The 23684-nt window shown below is 45.0% G+C and overlaps 1 protein-coding gene across 1 annotated transcript in view; it reads right to left on the minus strand.

Annotated features, from left to right (window-relative positions):
• Myo16 (myosin XVI) overlaps positions 1-23684 on the minus strand; it is a 382886-nt gene that overhangs the window by 75350 nt on the left and 283852 nt on the right. Inside the window, 2 exon segments of the mRNA XM_032918632.1 lie at positions 49-277; positions 6335-6431. Of these exon segments, the coding sequence (XP_032774523.1) occupies positions 49-277; positions 6335-6431 (326 nt within the window).

Raw genomic sequence — 23684 nt, forward strand, 5'->3', positions numbered from 1 at the left:
ATCTTGAAGGTATTTAGGGATACAGACAAAGACATCGATTGACCTTACCTCTTGGTTCCTTCCTCTTGTCTGTTCCTGTGGTAGGCAGCATGGACCTCCTTCCGGAGCCTATCATGTTCCCGGGCGATGTCAGAAGCATTCTGAATAACCAGGGCATCATAGGTTTTCAGTGCCATATCCTCTGTGCTCTGTAAGAAGCTCTTGATGGATGTAACCTCTTGCTGCTTGATGCTCATTCTCTGAAGTAAGTGTTGGCGTGCCAGAAACCCTCTTATAACTTCATAAAAGAATACAACCCTAGGTCAGTGGGCAGATCTAAAGGGAGAAACCCAGATCCAGACACACACACAGATAGAGACGCAGACATACAAACAGACACAGACATACAGAGACACACACACAGAGATACAGACACAGACATACACAGACGCACACGGAGATACAGACACAGACATACAGACACACATATACACACACACAGAGATACAGACACAGACATACAGAGACACACACAGAGATACAGACACAGACATACAGACACACATATACACACACAGAGAGATACAGACACAGACAGAGATACAGACACAGACACATACACACAAAGACATAGACACATATAGACAAATAGATACAGACAGATAGATACGGACAGACAGATACAGACATATAGAAACACACACAGATATAGACACTGACATACAAAGACACATACACACACACACACACACACACACACACAAATACACAAGCACTGCAACCCAAAATTAACACATTTAACCCAGAATAAGAGTTTGCGAGCACATCCCAATCTCTGTTTCAATGTGAAGTGTCCCACACTGTCTCAGAGGCTTGGGTACTTGGTTTCCAGCTGGCGGTGCCATTTCAGAGGGTGAGGAACCTCTAGGAGGCAGAACACTGCTGGAGGAAGTGAACCAGTCCAATTGTGCACTGAGACTTTATAGACCACCCTGCTTCCTGCTCACTCTTCCTCATGTTCCCCACCAAGATAGACCAGATTCCTGAGGAACTATGAGCCCAAACAAATCCTTAAGTTGCTCTGGTTGGGGGTATTTAATCACAGCAAAGAGGACATCGCTAAGATAGTACGATGGACAACCCTTTCCCTGAATGAGGCTCCTTATACAGAATTCTCTTGTCTTTAACACAAGCTGACGAGGATGGCCTGGATCAAACCCATGAGAAAGACCTCACTTGGGTGTGGCTTTTCCAGAACCATTTCGGGGTGCACTAATAGTCTTTCATGATTCCTGGTCATTCCAGAAAAACCTCACGGCTCCTTGAACTAGTTAGTTTCTTAAATACTTGCTCATAATAGTCCTGGGTTTTTAATGTAATTTTTAGAGACTAACACTACCTTGAGATTAGAGATTAACACTACCTTGAGAGCTACAGAGGTTTTATAGGAATAGGAAATGTACCCTTCCTGGTTCTCAAGATTGTTGGTCTAGAAAAATGAGTAAAATCTGGGGAACAATTATCTAAAAAAATGCAATGAAACCAGTAAAATTGATCTGTAGGGATTTTGTTGAAGAGAGAGAAAAACCAGAAGGCGGGATTTAAAGGCACTCAGCCTCTCGGATACTCAGTTATGCCACTTAGCGTGGAAACAATGTAACAAAGAAAGATCTCCGCGTGTTGGTCTCAAGGATAATGGAGTTCTTTTCACTTCCAGTAAAGACAAGCAAGGAACGGCAGAGCGTGGGCTCCAATCCCTCTGTGCAGCTCCATCCCCCAAGCCTGCAGCCCTCTAGATGTGATTTGTGGCCCTCCAGAGGGGACAGCTCAGCAATGGGGGAAGTCACATGGAAGGAAGGATGTTGCAATCAATAGATGAAAGAACTTGCTAACAATTAGCGCAGGGTGGAAGTGGAGCAGGCTGCCTTCTGAGAAAGGGACCTGGCCTTCATCCCTGAGTGGGCAAGGTAGGTGTAAGGGCCGGACCCAGCAGGTGCTGGGGTCAGGCACAGGCTGCTGACCTCTGACACTAGCTTTTCAGCCTCCGACATGCCATCCCTTCAGGCTTCAAATGCCCCAGATTAGAGGAAACTGTAGATTAAAAGGATGGGCAGTGTCAGAAGGAAACCACTGTGTGACACTCCCCCATGCCTGAAGGCATCACGTGTGTGGGCAGTCTAGGAGATGCTGTAAAGTTAGAGACAACTTTCTCCACTTAGGGCTTAAATTCACCCTTTAAACCCAGATGACGATGCTAACTGGAAAGTTACTTTGGAATACGACTGCACCAACGTCCCTACAGGACGGCTGTGCCGAATCAGTCTATAAACAACAAAAATATAACTGCAAAAGGTAGGTCAGACTCTCAGGAGCATAACATGCAGAGTACATGAAGCACCCGAGGGGGCTGGAGACTGGTCCGCGCTTTCTGGCTTCTGTTCGTCTCCCATTGAACAGAAACAGTTACCAGCCTTGAGAAGGCAAAGGTGGAAACTCAGTGGAGAGGGGTTAAGCTCGTGAAACACAGGGCAGACTGACATGGAGAGCAAATGCCAGGTTTCCCAGGATACCACCTTGCTCGCCCATGAAGCCTGCTGTCCCATAGGCAGATAGCTCGATCTCCCCACCCTTTCCAATGGGCGGCCTTCTAGAATAAAGCCACATGGGTTGCTGAAAACGACCGTTCTCAACAAAGAATCACACACACACACACACACACACACACACACACACACACACACACACACATCAAGCATGCTGAAGTGGGCCCAAGATTTCTCTGTCCAGAGTTTAAGGCCAGCCTCTGCCAGTAGGCCACGACAGCTTCATTTACAGGGTGCGTTTAAATTTTACTTTTCTTTAAATTCAAAATTTTCTTCTCCCCGAGTGTTTACTTACGATGAAGATGATGACCACGACAACAACAACAATAACAATAGCCAAAGAAATTAAAACGTGGGAAACGTATCTAGATTACATCAATTTTGGGCGCATTTAATATCAGTTCTAAGAGATGAGAAAATAAAAACCAGTGAGTAATGCTCACATCGCAGAGCCTGCGGGTTCCCAAAGTGTTTTGTTTGTTTGTTTGTTTTGCTTTTTTTTGGTGTCCATTATTTTGTTTATTCAAATGAAATCATGGTTTTGTTTTGTTATCTCAATGCCATTTTCAAGGCTGCCCCCCATTCTTATCTTCAGAAAGCTGAGCGGGTGGAGCTCAGCTCAACCCTGTTCAGGCTGGTTCCAGGAGCAACTTTCTCTCTGAGGCTAACTAGAGGAAGATTCTCAAGTGGGCGTCAGGTGGAAGAAAGGGCACAGATTCCTCTACTTATATTTAAGGACATTTCCTGGGAACACTGAGGTGCCCTGCTCTGTTCACACATAACATGGTGTTAAACGGACTCTTCCTGACCCAGATTCAGCGGTGGCTGAGAGCCAGGTTGGGATTCAGTCAGGGCGGGCTGGTGCTGAGGCTGCATTTCCAACCAGGCTCCAGGTGAGGCAGGGGTGCAGGTGCCGCCTGGAGCTGGTCAGGGCGAGGTTCCAAGCATCCTGGCCAACATCTCTCGAGCATGGATGCTGGGTGAAGTCGCAGGGGTGCACAGGGCATGTTTGTCATATGCCAGAGAGAAAGGGACTCAGAACCAGCAAAGACTCCCCAAGCCCTAGGCTGGAGAGAGTGACACCAGAGATTAGCCTGAAATAGTGTGGGAGCAGCAGTCTGCAGGGCCTCAAGGCCACCTCTGTGACCAACAGGACAGGCAGTACCCGTAGAGGTGCCTGCCAGTCTCTTTCTCCAGGGCACGGCAGTTTTCAAGGCTGGGAGAGGGGTGAAGGTGAGCAGGGTCTATGAACACTGACAAGGTGCTGGCCAGAGAACTGCTGTGAGTGCATGGGATCTGAGAAATGCAATCAGGATGGGTAAAGAACACTTCAAATCTGTCCCAGCTGGGAATACCAGTGCTGGGTCACCATATGCCTGCTATAGTCCTTGCTGTACTCTTCTTCCTCCTCTACTTCCTCTTCCTCTTCCTCCTCCTCTTCCTCCTCCACTTCTACTTCCACCTCCTCCACTTTCTCCTCCTTCACTTCCTCTTCCTCCACTTCCTCTTCCTCCTCCTCTACTTTCTCCTCCTCTTCCTCCTCCTCTACTACATTCTCCACTTCCTCCTCCTCCACTTCCTCCTCCTCTTCCTCCTCTACTTCCACCTCCTCCACTTTCTCCTCCTTCACTTTCTCCTCCTTCACTTCCTCTTCCTCCTCTTCTTCCTCCTCCACTTCCTCTTCCTTTCCTCCACTTCCTCTTCTTCCTATTCCTCCTCTTCCACTTTTTCCTCCTCTTCCTCCTCCTCTACTACCTCCTCTACTTCCTCTACTTCCACCTCCTCCACTTTCCCCTTCTTTACTTCCTCTTCCTCCTCCAATTCACCTTCCTTCTCTTCTTCATCCTCCACTTTCTCTTCCTCTTCCTCCACTTCCTCTTCCTCCCCCTCTTCCTCCTCCTCTACTACATCCTCCATTTCCTCCTCCTCTTCTCTCTTCTCCTCTACTTTCTCCTCTTCCTCCTCCTCTACTTTCTCCTCTTCCTCCTCCTCTTCTTCCTCCTCTTCTTCCTTCTCCTCTACTTTCTCCTCTTCCTCCTCCTCTACTACCTCCTCCACTTCCTCCTCTTCCTGCTTCTCTTCCTTCCTCTTTTTTTCCTCCTTCTCCTCCTTCCCTCTCCCCTCTTTCTCTCCTCTTGGTCCTGCACAAGCAAGAGGGACCTGAGATACAGAGACCAAGACCATAATCTCTCTCTCATGGGTTCTGTAAGGGGAAGGCCTGAATTGGCCAAGGTGGATGCTGACTTGGAACAAGGTTCTGAACTTTGGTCAAGATTTAAACTAGACATGTTAAATTCTGTGTATTGCAGGATGTTTTTATCATCAGAGACTGGGGAGCCCCACCAGAGATTTCTACCAAGGCCACAGCCTAACAGGATCCACACAGGAAGGATAACAGAGTGGATGGGGCTTATAGCATGTTTCTAGCAGGGTTCCAGGTTTAGAGAATTTCAAATACATCCCAGACTTGTGCTCATTATGAAATCTGGCATAATCTAACTTCTCTTTCCTGTGCTATTCAACAATGAATTAAACTATTGAACACACAAAAAGCTACTTAAAGAGGGCTGAGAAAATGGCTCTGTGGGTGAAGCGGTTGCTAGAAAACCACAAAGACCTGGGTTTAGCCACTAAACACTCTTGTGGAAAAGCTGGTTTTAGGAGCACTGGGAGGTTAGAGGTCTGGGGGCCAGAAAAGTAGACAGGGATTGCTGTCCAGCCATCTTAGACAGCCACCAGGTTTAGTGAGAGACCCCGTCTCACAAAATAAGGAGGAAAGCAATAACGGAAACTACTCAGTATTTGCCTTTGTCCTTCATGCTGACACAAAAGAGATGCTTCACGTGGTGCTCCCACTCACCCACACACACACTCACACACACACACACGTGCACACACACGTGCACACACACATGCACATGTGCACACACACAGATGTGTACTCACACATACACATCCCAACATGCACAGGCACACACACGTGCACACACACGTGCATGTGCACTGACACACACACACACATATGTATGTACACACATTCACAGAGACATACACAGGAACATACACACACATCCCATTTTGTATCCATTTCATGTGAGGGACGGTTGTTTTGTAAAAATGCACGTTCTCAGCAGTCATTTGAATTTGGATAGAGAACATATTTGGTCTCCCAACATTACAATGTAAAGGATGCCAACGGTCGTGAAACAAGCCACAGCAAGTATTACCATCCCTCCTAAAGGAAAACAGAGTCCAGGGTTTTCCAAGGCTTACGGAGAGCTACAGAGATGCTGTTTGGGCAATTGGCTGGTTCCAGCTCTTGGAACCCAGCACAGCTGAGATCTATACTGGGTGCCACAGGGACCCCCACTGCAGCTGCAGCCAGGAGCCAGGTGTGCATTCCTACCGAATATCTCCAGTGCTTCCTAAGGAGAACACTGCGGTTGGCGATCTTCAAGGTACAGAATGCAGGACTAGCGAGATACATTTGTTTCCTCCCCCAAGTTATGATTGAGGTGAGAACTTACATAATTTCATGTAGAACAGAACCAATAAGACATGCGAGACCCACAAACCCCGACTGCAGCGGGACACAGCCTCGCAGACCCTTGCTGGAGGAGTGCAATTGCTCGCCTTGATGGAGTGTCGTCGAGTGGGTTGGGAAGCCCACTGTGGCACTGACCCCACTGACAGTTAAACTCAGAGGTGCCCTGGGTGGTTCGGAGACTCACTGAGTGCCCCTGTGTCCTTACCTTTCTGACAAGTTACAATCTTCCTTTGCATCTGGAGCCACAGGTCACCGAGCTGGTCCACATGCCAGTACTTCAAGAACACTTTGTGGACGCCCATCTGAAACAACAACAGCAAGGTCATGTTTGGCAGCAATACGACGTCGGAGGGACGGCGGGAAAACGGCCGGCCTGGCAGGAGAGCTTTAGAGCAGAGAATTGCGAACTACAAACAACAAAGTTAACCAAGGTATTTATATCTTCTTTTATGGCCCATTTCACTCCATCAAAATTTAAAGCGATTTGTTATAGGACGTTAACTGACAGCATGTGTGTCATCGCCAGTGTGTGGAAATACCTATGCACTGCTCACCTGGTGGCTGCCCTGTGGAGTTGGATGTGACCCTGTGTAAAGATAGCAGGGTCCCAGTGCACCCTCCCATATCAGGGCCCCTCGTCTCTCTGGGGTGACATTCATACCCTGGTCTTCCTGTGCACAGCAGAGGAAGAATCCATTGCAGCACCAAAGAACGCAATCCCACGAACAGGCTGAGACCAAACGAACAGGGTGCCAGCTGCTGTCTTACCTCAGTCTTTCTCCCGATAGCACCGTGGATTATTATGCATCAAGTGTTAATGTTTATTTTGTCAATGAACTTCAGCATAATAGAGAAGTTCCACACAACCACTTCTGACCACCATTTTCACAGATGTTTCCACCAGCACGATGTGTGCCACCGGATATGGGTCTCTCTCCACATTTTTGTTTTATAAAGGAATTCCAGCATGACATCAGATCAGACTCTATTGAAAGCACCACAGGCATCTATCTGAGCTTAGCCTATGGCACCAGGGGCAAAGAAGGTTGCATGTGGTAGCTTTGGTAAAAACTGCTGCCCCGGAAAGCATCCTACAGCCGGAATGACAAGCTACAGCCAGGTGATTTTAAAATGACTTTTAACTGCGTGTTGCACTTCTCGTCTGAGGAACGACAGAGCAGAGGGGCGTGTGAGGGTGGTCCCTCACAAAGCAAGTGTTCGAAGACATCTGGGGAAGCAGGTAGGGATAACTGTGGAAGATCCTGCTGTGGCTTAGTGGGAAGTGTAAAGGGAGCTTTAAGTATAGGGAGGCAAAGTTTAGAACAGAGACAGAAGGAACACCCATTCAGGACCTGTCCCACATGTGGCCCATACATATACAGCCACCCAATTAGACAAGATGGATGAAGCAAAGAAGTGCAGGCCAACAGGAACCGGATGTAGATCTCTCCTGAGAGACACAGCCAGAATACAGCAAATACAGAGGTGAATGCCAGCAGCAAACCACTGAACTGAGAACGGGACCCCCGTTGAAGGAATCAGAGAAAGGACTGGAAGAGCTTGAAGGGGCTGGAGACCCCATATGAACAACAATGCCAACCACCCAGAGCTTCCAGGGACTAAGCCACTACACAAAGACTATACAGGGACTGACCCTGGGCTCCAACCGCATAGGTAGCAATGAATAGCCTAGTAAGGGCACCAGTGGAAGGGGAGCCCTTGGTCCTGCCAAGACTGAACCCCCAGTGAATGGGATTGTTGGGGGGAGGGCGGTAATGGGGGGGAGGATGGGGAGGGGAACACCCATATAGAGGGGGAGGGGGTTAGGGGATGTTTGCCCGAAACTGGGAAAGGGAATAACATTTGAAATGTAAATAAGAAATACTCAAGTTAAAAAAAAAAAGACCAAATACTGCCCCTGTAACTATCATAATCATGAGTGTGGAACATAAGACAGCTACCACTAACATAAAAAGATTAACTTATTAACTTGTGTATTCCCAAGCATGAGTGGGGGGCATAAATGACATAGCTCTCAGTCTACACTTCACATCAGTGATGCTAGAGGCGTGCCCACACCATTAGATATTGGATGGGTTTACTGGTCATGCTTGCCTTCAGAATGCTTGGCCAGAGGAGTCAATGTGCCACCCCCACCACGCACCTCTGAATACATCTGGTACATTCCAGCTTCCCAGTGAAGTCTTTGCTAACGGTGGCCCACTGTCTGACTGAACAGTAGTTTTATCGTGACCCTGAGCTTGTATCCCGACAGCCGGGATGATCAGACAGGTCAGTGGTGGTCTCTGCTGCCTTCCCAATAGCTCCTGGGTTGAGCAGACACAGACCTCATTTAGTTTTCTCTCAGTCATTTGGAATCGGAGACCGTCACAATGGGAAGGCAGCTTCCAAGCAGTATCTATGTTTCTCCCTTACATTGCAGTTCGCTTTCCCTCACTGTACTGACTGGTTTTGTGTGTCAACTTGACAGAACCTAGAGTCATCAGAGAGAGAAGAGTCTCAGTCGAGGAAATGCCTCTATGAGATCCAGCTGTAAGGCATTTTCTCAATTATCGATCAATGGGGAGGGCCCAGCCCACGGTTGGTGGTGCCATCTCTGGCCTGGTGGTCCTGGGTTCTATAAGAAGGCAGGCTGAACAAGCTGTGGAAAGCAAGCCAATAACCAGGACTCCTCCGTGGCCTCTGCATCAGCTCCTGCCTCCAGGTTCCAGCCCTGCTTGAGTTCCTGTCCTGACTTCCTCCAATGAGGGACTGTGATCTGGAAGTGTAAGCTAAATAAACCCTTTCCTCCCCAACTTGCTTTTTTTGGTCATGGTGCTTTGTTGAAGCAATAGAAACTCTATCTAAGACAAATTGGTACCACCATAGTGAGGGCATTGCTGTGATAGAACCTGACTGTGCTTGGGGAGAATTGTGGAAGGACTTTGGAACTTTGGTCTAGATGATCCATTGAGTGTTGAGTGCTCAGTGGGATTTTCTGTGGGAGCTTGGAAGATGAGCCTGCTGAGAGCAGTGCAAAGGATGGAGGCCTGGCTTATGAAGCTTCAGAAGGAAGTTTAAAATCTCTTTTCAGGGCAGTTTTGATTTAAGATTCTGTGGTTCTGGTTAACTGGGGCTGAAAAATCAGCTGTGATTAACAAGATACCAGAACCACTGAAGTGAAGGGGCTTTATGTTACTTCATCAATTGATTCTGGTTAGCTGGAGCTAAAAAAATTATCGGTGATTAAGAAGAGATCAGCGTCACTGAATGTGAAATTTAATGGGAAGTATTTCCTGAGAGCACAAAGAAGTCGTGTTCCAGAGGCAGCCAAGGCTGTACCTCCTGCTGGCAGCTGGACTTGGTAATGTATAGAAGTCACTCAGGTGGTATTGTTTTTGAAGGCACGAAGGAATCGTAGAGAGCAGCTGAGGCTTGGCACGGAGAGAGACCACTGGTAAAGGTGCAGACTTAGTAGGGGTCAATGGTCCAGGACTAAAGGGGTCGTGCAATGAAGATGGGGTCTCTACCATGAAGGGAAGCCTATGAAAGGCTGTTGGTGCATGAAGTCTAGTTGCAGCAGAAGACCCCAGTATTTTGAAGATGTCAGCTTCATGAGGTGACCACTAAGAACAGCAGCAGCAATGGAATGGAACTAGCTGAAGGCTAGAACACAAGGTATGTGTGCTACAGAGGGCAGAGTCAGAGAAGTGGCCCAAGCCCTTTGAAGGAGTCTAGAAGATCATGAGTGGATCCCAGACATTGGACAACTGAAATTTGATTTTGCTTTGATTGTGACTGTTAGCATTCCCTGATTTTTTTCTCTCTTTTGAAGATAAGAAAGAAATTTACCAGGACCCACAGTTAAGAAACTTTGAATTTTAAAAGACTTTGGATTTTAGGAAACTGGATATTTTAAAAGGACTAGAATTTTAATGTGTTTTAATCTGTAAAGACTGTGGGACTTTGAAGTCTTACATTTTTAATGTGAGATCTTGGGGAAGGGTTGTGGCCCAATAGTGATGTATCTGTGTGTCAGGCTGACTAGGGGTCAGTTGTCCTCACCACGTCACATACCTCATGTTCTTTTTATTCTTTAACTGTGGGATGATTTTGGTAGTCGACAGGAAGAACACTTGGCCCTGGTCTTCTCTGAAGAAGAGAGACCTGGTATATGGGAGCAGAACACCAGGGAAAGACAGAGTAGGAGGGAATTTTGGCCCTCAGCCTGCCTTCATAGGGTCTTGGGCAGAAGGCAGCTGGTGATAAAGTAGAGTATTTCCTAAAGCCAATTAAACACAGAGTAGGTTTGTCTGGGACATTATGCTGGACTTTGGGGAAACAAAGTAGGTGATCAGGGAGCTGATGGCTTCCTAAGGGACGTTAGCATTGAAAAGCTCTGCTAATACACGTTCTATCTGATGACCGCACTGCACACTTGAAGGGTGAAAGATGATCCATAAGGCCCTTGGAGATACACCTTCGTGACAGAGAGGAAGAAAGGTAACTTCCTGGAGGTGTTAACACACCACGAAGGACACGTTAGGAAAAACCTGGATAAGCGTGCGCATGTCCACACGTGTGCAATTTGGCTATCCTGGAAGATTAGGAAACCAAGTCTAAGTTTGTAAAATAATTTTGGAATTCTGCATTGAATCTTATGAAGTCAAAATGGATTTTTAAAAGTCTGGGTGGTAGACTTTCCTGATGAGCAAGCATGTGCAGCCATGGACCATGTGGCGCTGGAGAGATTGTCTGAATTTGCTGCTGATACGTCAACTCTCGGTCACCCTTCATAACAGCACCCATTTCCACAGTCAGATTGAAAATCAGCTTCTCTACTTCTACTGCGGCTTCAGTGCCCTTCATTTCTATCCTTGGGTACTGGAGATCAATTTTTCACTCTTTTATTAGTGGATGCCATGATTACATCTCTTGACAAGACAGAGGCTCACATTCGTGGAGAATAAATCATTAAGGATGGTAATGGGGACCAAGAGAATAGAAGAGGAAGAGACTGTAGGTAGAGTTTTGTATGAGGCGGGTCATGAAGGCAATAAAGAAGACCATCTAGGCTCTCAGCAAATCCTCAGTGAAGATGTTGGGCCAGCATAGATGGTGGAGCCCAGTAGATGGTCGAATTACAGAGGGAGTGGGATGACAAAGAAGCAGACTGGGAAACTGGTCCAAGTGGTATGGCTATAGGACGGGGGGCAAGTATTTGCCAGACCTGTCGTCCATCATGAATAAAAAGGAAGTGAGGTCTCCCAATAGGGGATTTTCAGGGGCCAGTTTTGAGATCAGATAAAAATGCTAAAATAATACAGAAGTGCAGAAGCAGAAGTGGGTTTTCTTTACACCACTCTGTAGAGATTCTGTGATACTGAAGGTGGCTAATGCAGATGAGGTTTGCAAGGTCCCAGGAAGATCTGCATGCTAAGGTAGCATGGGTATAGGGAAGTAAGAGTTCTTGCTGGGGCCTTGGGTTGGAAGATGGGAGCAGCAGGGAGCAGCAGGGAGCAGCAGGGAGCAGCAGGGAGCAGCAGGGAGTCTGATACTCAGCTGTGAGGAAGGAAGGAAGAATGCTGGGTAGGCAGGCACTTGCAAGCCTCCAGAGTCCTCAGTCAGTGTTTGGTACAGCTGTGCCCCTATGTTGATGGCATGGGACCATGGCCTCTGTATGTGAAAGGGACCTCCAGGCTTCTGAGCCACTGGAAAGAGAACAGAAGTCTGAACTCTCATGTAAGTAGTCCATGAACATGAGGCTGGGATCTTACTATGATTGCATTCGGGCTTTGTAAAGCCCTTCATTCGAATACTGGGACATAGTCTACTGCTTTCCAGTGGACAGAGGATTTTACAGTATCTGTCAATACAGGGAAAACTCTACAGAGACCCAAAGATGATGGGCCTGCCGTCATTTTGTGCTGTGTGATTCATACGTGAATTAGGAATAGTGGGAGATGTTCTTTGTGGGTTTCAGCACGTGTATGATTTCAATGACTGCTTTGACTTTTCATTAAAAAAAAAAAAAAAGAATCAATGCATAAAACTGTCTGTCCACAAGGGATTCCATAGAACGCTAAGGATAGCATGCAGTGTCTGGGGGAATATAAGCACTGTGTAATATTTAAATCAGGGTGGACATTCTCATTTTCCCAAATGTTGATCACTTCTTTGCAAAGAGTATTCTCGGATCCTTTCTTCTGCACAGCCACTGTGTAATGGAAGGCCAGCTCTCGTTTCTCCTACTGTTTGTTATGTCTTCGAAAGATGCTGCATTTGCCCCCAGTGATTCTTCTCTACAGAAAGAGTTAAGTTAGCAGGTGGTTGGTATTTTGGAGTTCTTCCATCGACGTTGTTTAGATTTAGAATCTTGCTTTCCATGATGCCAGGGGTTAAAAAGGGCAGAAGCCTGAAGATCCCCCCACCCCCAAGCAGGAAAACAGCAGCAGGAATCCAGAGAGCTGGGTCTCTGTATGGCCAAACACCAGTTTGTGCTACTGACTGGGTAAACACTACTGGCCCAGGCTGCCATTTTTGTCCTAAAAATGGCTGCTGAGGTGTTCTGTAGTGAATCTCGAGACTCAACAGCTTTTCAGTTCAAAGCTCTCCGCTTTAAGTGGTCTGGTCCCACTGCCTCTGCAAAGCTATCTCTCACTAGCTAGACACAAGGAGGGCTTGGAGTCACGGTGTTCTTATCTGAGACAAAAATGCTCATGTCACTCTGACCACTGCAAGAGCAGGACATCTGTGAATCACACCATTAGGATGCTTCTCAGGAAGACATTAGGATATTTTTGCTTTGAAGTGACAGATTTTAGAGGATTAAGCAAGATTGTCATTGATGACTTCTAAAGCTCCCATTATTGTTCCGGTTCTTGGGAACTTTTTCAGAAATGTGGGCTGTGGAGGCAGACAAACACAGGAACAGCGGTGTGGGTGGTACGGGGGCTGTATTAGAATGGAGGTAACGAGGAATCCTCCCTGTTCCTTGAGGGCAATTTTAGGAGCACTGTGTGTTTCTGGCGGTACTTTGTAATAGATCTTATGAGGGAAAAATATATAACTAGGAAAGTATATAAAATATATAACTGGGGCACTTCATGTGAGTCACACTATTCTCTGCCTTGATGAAATGGAGGGAAGGGAGCACTGGAGCTAATCTTACTCACAGAGCTAATCTCACAGTCTGGGGAAACAGTTTTACCCTTCGAATGTCTGTGAATTCCTGTGAACCTGAAGAAGACAGATCCATTTTCTGAATGCCCAGTGTGAACCAACTTAATTGACTCACTCATGCACTGCACAACACAGAGAATTACCTGCTTCTCCTGTGTGTGAGCTAAAGAAGTGGGTTCCTGTGTCTCTGCTTGACCAGGAAAAAGGGTGTGCCAGTTATAGGATGCAGGAAGGGTCCTGGCTACACACAGGTGATAAAGAAATGGCATTATGAGGGGAAGTGTGTCCTTAGAGGGGATTAAGAGGAGCCAATGTATACAGACCACAAGAGGGACTGTGTGTAATCATACAGGTTGGACCTGTAGACCTTGCCTCGCTGAACCTCTGTATTTCATTCACACGGTCTAGGGGAGGGAGAAATGGATAATGGACAGAGATGGTGGCAGAGAGGTGATTGGTCTGGGCTTTCTGGGCTCCAGAGTAAAACACTAAGCCATGGTCCAAAGTCTCAGTCTGCTTGTCCATCCCGTGAGCATCTTGAAGGGGGGTCTGGCTCTACAGGTTGGGGCGGAGCCCGTGACTTCACGTGTGCCACGGTGTGGGTCTGCCGACTGCATTCTATGAGCTCTGTTGTCAGATTCTAGGTCACTCTTGAGGCTTTCCTTCTGCCGAAGGCTCTGTGGCCCCTTCCTCTGTCTGCCACCTCCATGTCAGTGTTGGCCACCGGCTGTGTCTGATCCTCTATATCCTCATAGTTCTCCAGACCAGTCCTTTACATGTCTATACTCCCTGATGAATCCTTCACCCTAGAGCTTCCACCACAGATGACCCACGCATCTACAGGCTGTTGGAATGGCTGAGTCCAGGCCTAGGAGACTTATTGCCAAAGGTATACAACGAATTTCACATTTCTAGACAGGAGTTTCCTACATCTTCCTCTTGTGGTGCTGAGTTCATCTCCTATACCCCCACTTCCGTGAGTGAAAGGGCCACGTTACGGATGGCCCTGAAGAACCTCTATCCTAAGGTATGTCCACATGTCATTTCTCCCACGCAGTTTCCATCCATGCACACAGGCTGTTTCTTTCGGGGACTTGCAAACATATCATCGACACTTATTCTCTCAGACAGAACTGCAAGGTGCAACTGAGCTTGTTTACGTCTTTCCTTCAGGTCCTGTTTAATGGCTGACAGAAGGGTTCAATGACTTAAGTAATTCATTTAAGACAAATCATAACTATTCTGTATATGTTTAAACTGCGTGTTTCATTTTATAAAACACGTGTAATGCGGTTCAAGAGCAAAGACAACACATCTCACATTCCCAGGGCCATTCTTTCTGGCATGGGATGGCTGTGACCACAATCGTCCGCCTAACCCTGTCCCAATTTCCAGCCTGCTCTTGGAGTCAACTTGAATACTCCCTGTTTTTAATACTCTTGAGTGCTCTTGAGTAGTACTTTGAACTTACTCATCTCTCGGAAACTTTGGTGGCTGCACTTAGGCAGCAAGCCAACATGTAAGCGCTTGGATTTGCCGTCAGAGCCCTCTGCAGCATGGCTATTTCTCTCCAAGAGTGAATGCCTTTTCCTCCTGTTAGAGAGAGGCTATTGACTGTCATTTCAGTTTCCTACTCACTTCCTGAAGCAGAAAGCTGAGGTGAGGAATCTTTATATACCAGCAGGGGCGGATGCTCAGACACACAGTCCTTACCGAATGATTCACTGCTCTTGTGAGCATTGTGTTCGGTAATGACTCTTTAGTTCCATGTCTACAATTATTGGACTATGCTGTTTGTATAGATTTGCAATTTAACGAGAAATACCTTACTGAAGATGAGTTTCTTTGCTTCAAACAAAACATTTGATTTTCATTATTGATGATCCTACTCAACCTTTTAAAATTTCTAGTTTTCCTTGATCTAAATGTACACACTATTTTAGTAACCACTTCATGTTTTATGACATGATAGAAATACAGTGGCATTAAAAGTAGTCCTCTTCTTTGACTGGGATGTTAAGATTCCAGAAAGCATCCTGGTATTTTTCTGAAGGCCCCATCAATGTCAGTGTGCTGTTCCTGGCTTAAACATATCGCTCCTCTGGGCTGATGCCAATGGTAGGCTCTCTCTTCTCCATCTCCCTCTGTCTGCAGAGGCCCCCAGTTGGGTTTGCTATTTTTCCTGCAGATCTGAGAATGTCATTGTGCTCCTGTAAAACACTGTTCTATTTTTACTATGCAAAGCAGTTTCTGAGCCCACCAGGTCACCTCTTCCCAACAGAAGCATCCTCCACAGCCCAGAAATTTTTGTGTGCCATAAAGAGTCCACACTGTGTACCAGTACACACCTCTCTCTCTCTCTCTCTCTCTCTCTCTCTCTCTCTCTCTCTCTCTCAACCTTACAGCTTGTTGTGTGAACTGCTCACCACCCCTACTTCAGTCCTTTCTGGCTTTCTTTTCCTCGTAGCACAAGGGTACTTTGTTTATAAAATCTTCCCAGATGTCCTACACAGTTTGTCACCATTTCCCACCTGTATAACCTACACACACACACACACACACACACACACACACACACACACACACACACAGATCCACTGTCTCATGGTCATTTCTGGGACCACTCAGCAAGTAGACTGTGGTTCATAATTTCCAGATGCTCAGACAAATGACTACTGTTCTAGAGTCTCTTCTCTCCATACTGAATTCTTAATGGTTTTCTTCCTTAATGCTTTCGCTTGGCTCTTTTGAAGGACAGCCATTATTTTCATAATATATAAATATATATTAATTATACTATGGAAAGCTCAACATATTACATTTTCATGGTAGCACTGGAAACCTACTAAACAGATTTTTTTTTTTTATGTACAGTCTGGTTTTGAACGTCCGAATGTACTTTGAAACATGCTCAGGGATAAATTTATACAAAACGCAAGTTCTCTTTGTTATAAATAGATTGCTCTTGAAGTTTCACTTCAACATAGAAAAGAATCACAACTACACATCTGACAGGGTACTGTATAGTGTTGTATCCAAAGAAGATAGTTTGGCTTGAATTACATGTAATTGTATGTTAGACAAATTAATTGCTTTCACCTAGGACAGAATGATCTGCAGAACAGGCAGTGATGATTTGAACTACAGTTCTGAGCCCACTAGTGAATTAGTCACCTTGTGATCCTATCATTATGTAAATCATATCAATATAGTAAGAATGCTCACAAAGATATCCCATTCCTAAAGGCATAGACCGACAAGAGACAGGTAAGACCATTTGCACCCCAAACAGCAGAGAACAGTGCACTAGATCCAGTTTTTTTTTTTTTTTTTTTTTTTTTTTTTTAAGAGAGCATGTTTGGTTTTCCAAACACAGGCCTAAATGGCATAGGTAATGGTCACTACCTCCCCTGAGGAAGATGTGAGTCACAGTCAAAAGAAGCCAGTATGGCACCCCAGTGGGGACAATACTAAAGCCACCACAGTCACTTGGCTGGTGCCCAGTTGGGACACCATTAAAACCACTGCAATCACTGGGCTGTGTGCACATCCATATGAGTGAGCCTGTTCTCAGTACCTGGTATGGTTGTGCCGCACTGTGCTTTGAAGCTTAGCTCACTCCTAAAACTACAAATATCCTTGGTACTTCTTCCTGACCTTATATTGTTCACCACAATTTTAGAGGTTCAAAACTACTCACACTGCTTTCTTATGTTCCCAAGACACACCAAGTGACATGTTAATTGTGACTTTTTTTGACTTTTCTTCTATTCATAGTCTCTGCTGTCCTTTAGGATGTCGCTCATGATTTTTTAAACCCGGTTTACACTTGTCAAGGGCCAAGCATGTTCCTTAACCCCACTGATGTTCTGATGTTCAGGACTCTATCTTATGCCTGTGACTTTATAAGTGTGCACATCGCGGGCTAAGAATGCATCCTCTTGCTCCTGGACTCCTTCACCTGCCATTACTTCCCAGCCTCCATCGACCTACGGCACAAGCAATAGTCTGCTTGCTGGTGTCTCAGACCTACTCTTGTTCCCACATAAATACACTGAAAGCATAAGTCAGACTATATCGCTAGCTTCCTGTCTTAGTCAGGGTTTCTATCCCTGCACAAAATTGCTGACCGAGAAGCGAGTGAAGGAGAGAAAGGGTTTATTCAGCTTATATTTCCACATTGCTGTTCATCACCAAAGGAAATCAGGACAGGAACTCACACAGGGCAGGCACTTGAAAGCAGGAGCTGATGCAGAGGCCATGGAGGGATGTTACATACTGGCTTGCTTCCCCTGGCTTGCTCAGCTTGCTTTCTTATAGAACCCAGGACTACCAGCCCAGGGATGGCATCACCCACAATGGGCTCTCCTGCATTGATCATTAATTGAGAAAATGCCTTACAGCTGGATCTCATGAAGGCATTCCCTCAAGGGAGGCTTCTTTTTCTGTGATAACTTCAGCTTGTGTCAAGTTGACACACAAAACCAGACAGTACACTTCTCTACGGCTTCTCATGAGAAAACCCACGTTGTTATTTTCTTGTAGTTTACGGTGTATGACAAGTGCTCTGAAACCCTTGTAGAAAAACAACCCTGTGGGTCTGGGAATTACACAGAAACTGTTTCACGATCTCCATTGCCCTGTCTCAACCAATGTCTTCTGATCTTCGGACACAGTGTCCTTGCCTCTCTCCCACTGGGGATCCTACTCTGACGTATGCTGCTTAATTCTTGAACGTCTCTCCCTTCCTGGACCATAAGCCACCATCTTTACTCTGTATAAATTCAGGAAAATAAACACCCTCAACAAACTGAATATGTAGAGAGGGAAAGTAAGGCACAAGCATGGGTAGTTTCTGTCTTATCTTTTAGGTTTGTAAGCCAATCAGCTCAAGGGCTGTGTCACTGAGAAAACATGAGAAACAGGTGTACTCCCTGTCTTTACAAAGTTCATAAGAGAAAAGTGTGAGAAACAGTGAGATCAAAAAACTCCAAGGGATAGTTCCCAGGTATCTATACTGGTCCTTCTTAAAGGTTCCTGAACATCCTTTTTAATTGTTTAAAAATCAAGAAACGTATTGCTCTATAACAAAACGTTGAGGTCTATGTGTGCTGTGAGTGTGCAGGTATGTAAGTATTCAGCATATGAAAAAGGAGGGTGTGATGGTTTGTATACGCTCAGCCCATGGAGTGGCATTATTAGAAGGTATGGCCCTGTTGGAGTAGGTTTGTCACTGTGTGTGTGTGTGTGTGTGTATGTGTGTGTGTGTGTGTGTGTGTGTGTGTGTGAACTTTAAGACCCTCATCCTAGTTGCCTGGAAGCCAGTATTCTCCCAACAGCCTTCAGATGAAGGTGTAGAACTCTCAGCTTCTCCTGCACCATGCCTGCCTGGATGCTGCCATGTTCCTGCCTTGATGATAATGGACTGAACCTCTGAACGTTTAGGCCAGCCCCAATTATGTTGTCCTTATAAGAGTTGCCTTGGTCATGGTGTCTGTTCGCAGCAGTAAAATGCCATCTAAGGCAGAGGGAATGAGATGTGAGCACCTGTGAGGTGATTAGAACATCGTTTTTAGAGCTATGCTTAAATCTCTAATGTTGACTCTTCTCAACATTGTTAATTCTAGAGAAAGAGGAGTAATTGAAAAAGTCACTTTATAGGCTATTTTCTGGATCACAGTTACAGGCGATTTATGAAGTGCTCCTAGAGCAATAAAATAAAGGTTATAAACCATTAATTTATTGTACTAATAAGAGCTGAGGGCCCTAACACAACTGCCTTGTCTTAAAATGTGTATTTTTTTTTAATTTTAAAAAAGCAGGATGGTTAAAACTTGAACAATATCTTTGCTTCTCTTTGGACGATTATCTCTCCCCACTGTAATATTTCAGATTAATGAAGCAATAAATCCTTCATCCAGCTGATATTATTTAATGTTATGGTAAATGCTCCTCTTGCTTTTCTCAGCACAGCTTGGGTAAAATCGTATGTCTCAGACACAGACGAAATGTGGGCCATTCTGTAAACGTCACATTAAGAAGTCAGTGACAGAGAAAGGATGACTATAGAAGTGTTTTGCTGTGGTTAGTGAACACGCACAGGTGGCATTGTGTGCTCAGTCTCCTTTAGAGAAGTTTCTTTGTGAAGTGGGCAGTGGTTAACAGAGACATTCATAACTGCCAAAGTGCAGAGAATGAGTGACTACAGCTCAGCCATGCCCCTCTGGACCACACTCCTTTGATCACACCCATCTGGCCACGCCCCTCTAGATCACACCCCTCTGGACCATGCCTCTCTGGGTCACACCCTTCTGGTCATGCCCTTCTGGACCACACTGGGTCACATCCCTCTGGATCACACCCTTCTGGGTCACATCCCTCTGGACCACACCCCTGCCTGAGGCTTAGGGACTATCCTAGATGAAGAGAGGGACTGCTCTGAGAGTCATATATCTCCTGGGCATGACAGTACTCACAAGCTCAAACAGCCGTGGTTGCCTGTACAATACATGCACAATACCAAGGCAGTCATCATGCCAGCGTGGCACAAGCGTCCTTGTAGCTGAGAGATCGACTGTTAGTGGCTTCTAGGGATGGAACCAAGTATTTCATAGGTGCAGCCCTAACACATAAGTATATGGTTATAACAAACTGGAGCCAATGGGATATAAAAAGAGGAGAAAGAAAGTTTGATTGGGGTGAGGCCTGGGGGAGTTGGGGGTATCTGAGAGAGTTAGGGGAGAAATTTGTATAACTATGATCAAATGTCATATATATATATATATATATATATATATATATCTCCTAAGATATTAATGTTATATTAAACATTTTAAAATAACTTAAGGATTTTGTTTCTATATGTAAACTTTATTGCTTCTTGGAGTTTCTCAGTGTCTGTCTCTCTATGTGTTTCCCTATCTTACACACACACACACACACACACACACACACACACCACACACACACACACACACACACACACACACACACACACACACACACACAAATCCATTTCCCACTGCTCAGCCAGTTGAGGTGAAGGTGAAATTTCCATTGCATTTCTTGCTTCCATCAGCATGATCTCGCAGAGGGACCCCAGGAGCATCCTGTTTCCAGTGTATTTTCTAACCAGTGGGTGATACACTGTCCATGAGGTTGGACACTAAAATCGGCACTGCCTCTGGGAACAACATCCCAGCACGTAATTCCATGGCCGCCCTAGAAGCCCCTCCCTTCCTCCCTTCCTCCCTTCCTTCCTTCCTTCCTTCCTTCCTTCCTTCCACCCAAACTGTCAGAAATCAGCAGAAAACGTTCCCTCCCTGTCTGTTTGAGATTGTTCTGAGAGCAAGCAAGGCCACCTCAGCCCGACTCCCCGTGGCTCCCGGTGACTGCTCTACAGTGCCTGGCATCCTGGAATGCTCCAACAGATCTGTTTCTCCACCCTCCAACCATCCCTCCAGATGGCAGAGACATGAATATAGCATTCAAATAACAACACAGAAGAAAGCATCCTATAACCAGTCGATGCATAGAAAACGTGTGAAAATCAGATTATACCACTTATTTTCCCACTTAGAATTAGCTTCAGAGGTTTTCATTTTACGGAAATGGAAAACCGAGGAAGATGAGATTATTCCTTGGGGCTCTAATGTCTGCTGGTGGGGCATCTTCTCAGTGGTGCATAAGTAGAGACTGGTTCCATCAGATTTATCTCTAACACTCGATGAACAGTGAACATATTGCAACAAATAAAATACAATAATGAATAATTATATTACAAATCATAGATGGCTCAATGACTCATTTAAAACTATGACTTAATTAAGTCTATTTGGGTTTATCCCCCACACGAATAAGCAATTCATGAACTCTTTGTTCAGTAAAGAAAAAACACATCTTGTGAGATGAAACCAATGTTTGGAGACAGTCATGAAGATTCTACTCAGACCATTTCTACTAACTTCCATTCCTCTTAGGAAAGACAACGGTAATCGAATTCTGCCTTGCAAATAAGGGTGTGTCTCTGAGTAGCTATACACATAAACACACACATGCATGTACACATGCATGTACATATATACACAAACAAATATTTAAGTTTCCATCTGCTGACGCTGAGCCATAGCCCTCTGTGCCTGGATCCCACTAGGAGTTAGCTGGTCTCCCAGGAGTGCTGACACACCTAATAGTGCAGGAGGGTCAAGCCACTGTCAAAGACAGCAAGACCAGCTAACACCAGAGATAACCAGATGTTGAGAGGCAAGTACAAGAACATAACCAACAGAAACCAAGACCACTTGGCCTCTTCAGAACCCAGCTCTCCCACCACAGCAAGTCCAGGATACCCCTGCACACCGGAGAAGCAAGATTATGATTTAAAATCACATCTCACGATGATGTTAGATGATTTTAAGGACATAAATAACTCCTTTAAAGAAATACAGGAGAACACAGGTAAACAGGTAGAAGCTCTTGAAGAGGAAACACACAAATCCCTTAAGGAAATACAGGAAAGCACAACCAAACAGGTTAAGGAACTGAACAAAACCATCCAGTATCTAAATAGGGAAATAGAAATAATGAAAGAAATCACAAAGGGAGACAACCCTGGAGATGGAAATCCCAGGAAAGAGATCAGGAATTGTACATGCAGGCATCACCAACAGAATACAAGAGATAAAAGAGAGAATCTCAGGAACAGAAGATACCATACAAAACATTGGCACAACAGTCCAAGAAAATGCAACGTGCAGAAAGATCCTAACCCAAGACATCCAAGAAATCCAGGACACAATGAGAAGATCAAACCTCAGGATAATAGGTATAGAAGAGAATGAAGATTCTCAACTTAGAGGGCCAGTAAATATCTTCAACAAAATTATAGAAGAAAACTTCCTAACCTAAAGGAAGAGATGCCCATAAGCATAGAAGAAGCCTACAGAAGTCCAAATAGATTGGACCAGAAAAGAAATTCCTCCTGTCACATAATAGTCAAAACACCAAATGTGCTAAACAAAGAATATTAAAAGCAGTAAGAGAAAAGGGTCAAGTAACATATAAGGGCAGACCTATCAGAATTACACAAGACATTTCAACAGAGTCTCTGAAAGCTAGAAGATCCTGGGCAAATGTCATACAGACCCTAAGAGAACACAAATGCCAGCTCAGGCTACTATATTCAGCAAAACTCTTCATTACCATGGGAAAACCAAGATATTTCATGACAAAATCAAATTTACACAATATATGTCCACAAATCCAGCCCTACAAAGGATAGTAGATGGAAAATTCCAACACAAGGAGGGAAGCTGCACCCTAGAAAAAGCAAGAAAGTAATCTTCGTTCAACAAACCCAAAAGAAGAGAGCCACACAAACACAATTCCACCTCTAACAAAAATAACAGAAAGCAACAATCAATTTTCTGTAATATCTCTTAACATCAATGGACTCAATTCCCCAATAAAAACAGACTGGCTACACAAACACGACCCAGCATTTTACTGCATACATGAAACACATTTCAGTGACAAAGGCAGACACTTCCTCAGAGAAAAAGGCTGGGAAAAAAGTTCCCAAGCAAATGGTCCCAAGAAGCAAGAGGAAATAGCCATTCTAATATAAAATAAAATTGACTTTCAACCAAAAGTTACCAAAAAAGATAACTTCATACTTGTCAAAGGAAAATTCCACCAAGATGAACTCTCAATTCTGAATATCTACATTCCAAATGCAAGGCCACCCACATTCATAAAAGAAACTTTACTAAAACTCAAAGCACACATTGCACCTCACACAACAACAGTGGGAGAGATCAGCATCCCTCTCTCATCGATAGACAGATCATGGAAACAGAAACTAAAGAGAGACACAGTGAAACTAACAGAAGTTATGAACCAAATGGACTTCACAGATATCTATAGAACATTTTATTCTGAAACTAAAGAATATACCTTCTTCTCAGCACCTCATGGCACCTTCTCCAAAACTGACCACATAATTGGTCACAAAATGGGCCACAAAAAATACAAGATGATAGAAATAATCCCATGCGTCCTATCAGATCACCAGGGACTAAGGCTGGTCTTCAATAACAACAAAGACAACAGAAAGCCCACATACACATGGAAGCTGAACAATGCTGTCCTCAATGATAACTTGGTCAAGGAAGAAATAAGGAAAGAAATTAAAGACTTTTTAGAATTTAATGATAATGAAGGCACAACATGGCCAAACTTATGGGACAAATGAAAGCAATGCTGAGAGGAAAACTCATAGCTCCGAGTGCCTCCAAAAAGAAACAGGAGAGAGCATACATCAGCAGCTTGACAGCACACATGAAAGCTCTAGAACAAGAAGAAGCAGATACACC

The sequence above is a fragment of the Rattus rattus genome, chromosome 13 (genome assembly GCF_011064425.1).
Source record: "Rattus rattus isolate New Zealand chromosome 13, Rrattus_CSIRO_v1, whole genome shotgun sequence".
Taxonomy (NCBI): Eukaryota; Metazoa; Chordata; class Mammalia; order Rodentia; family Muridae; genus Rattus; species Rattus rattus.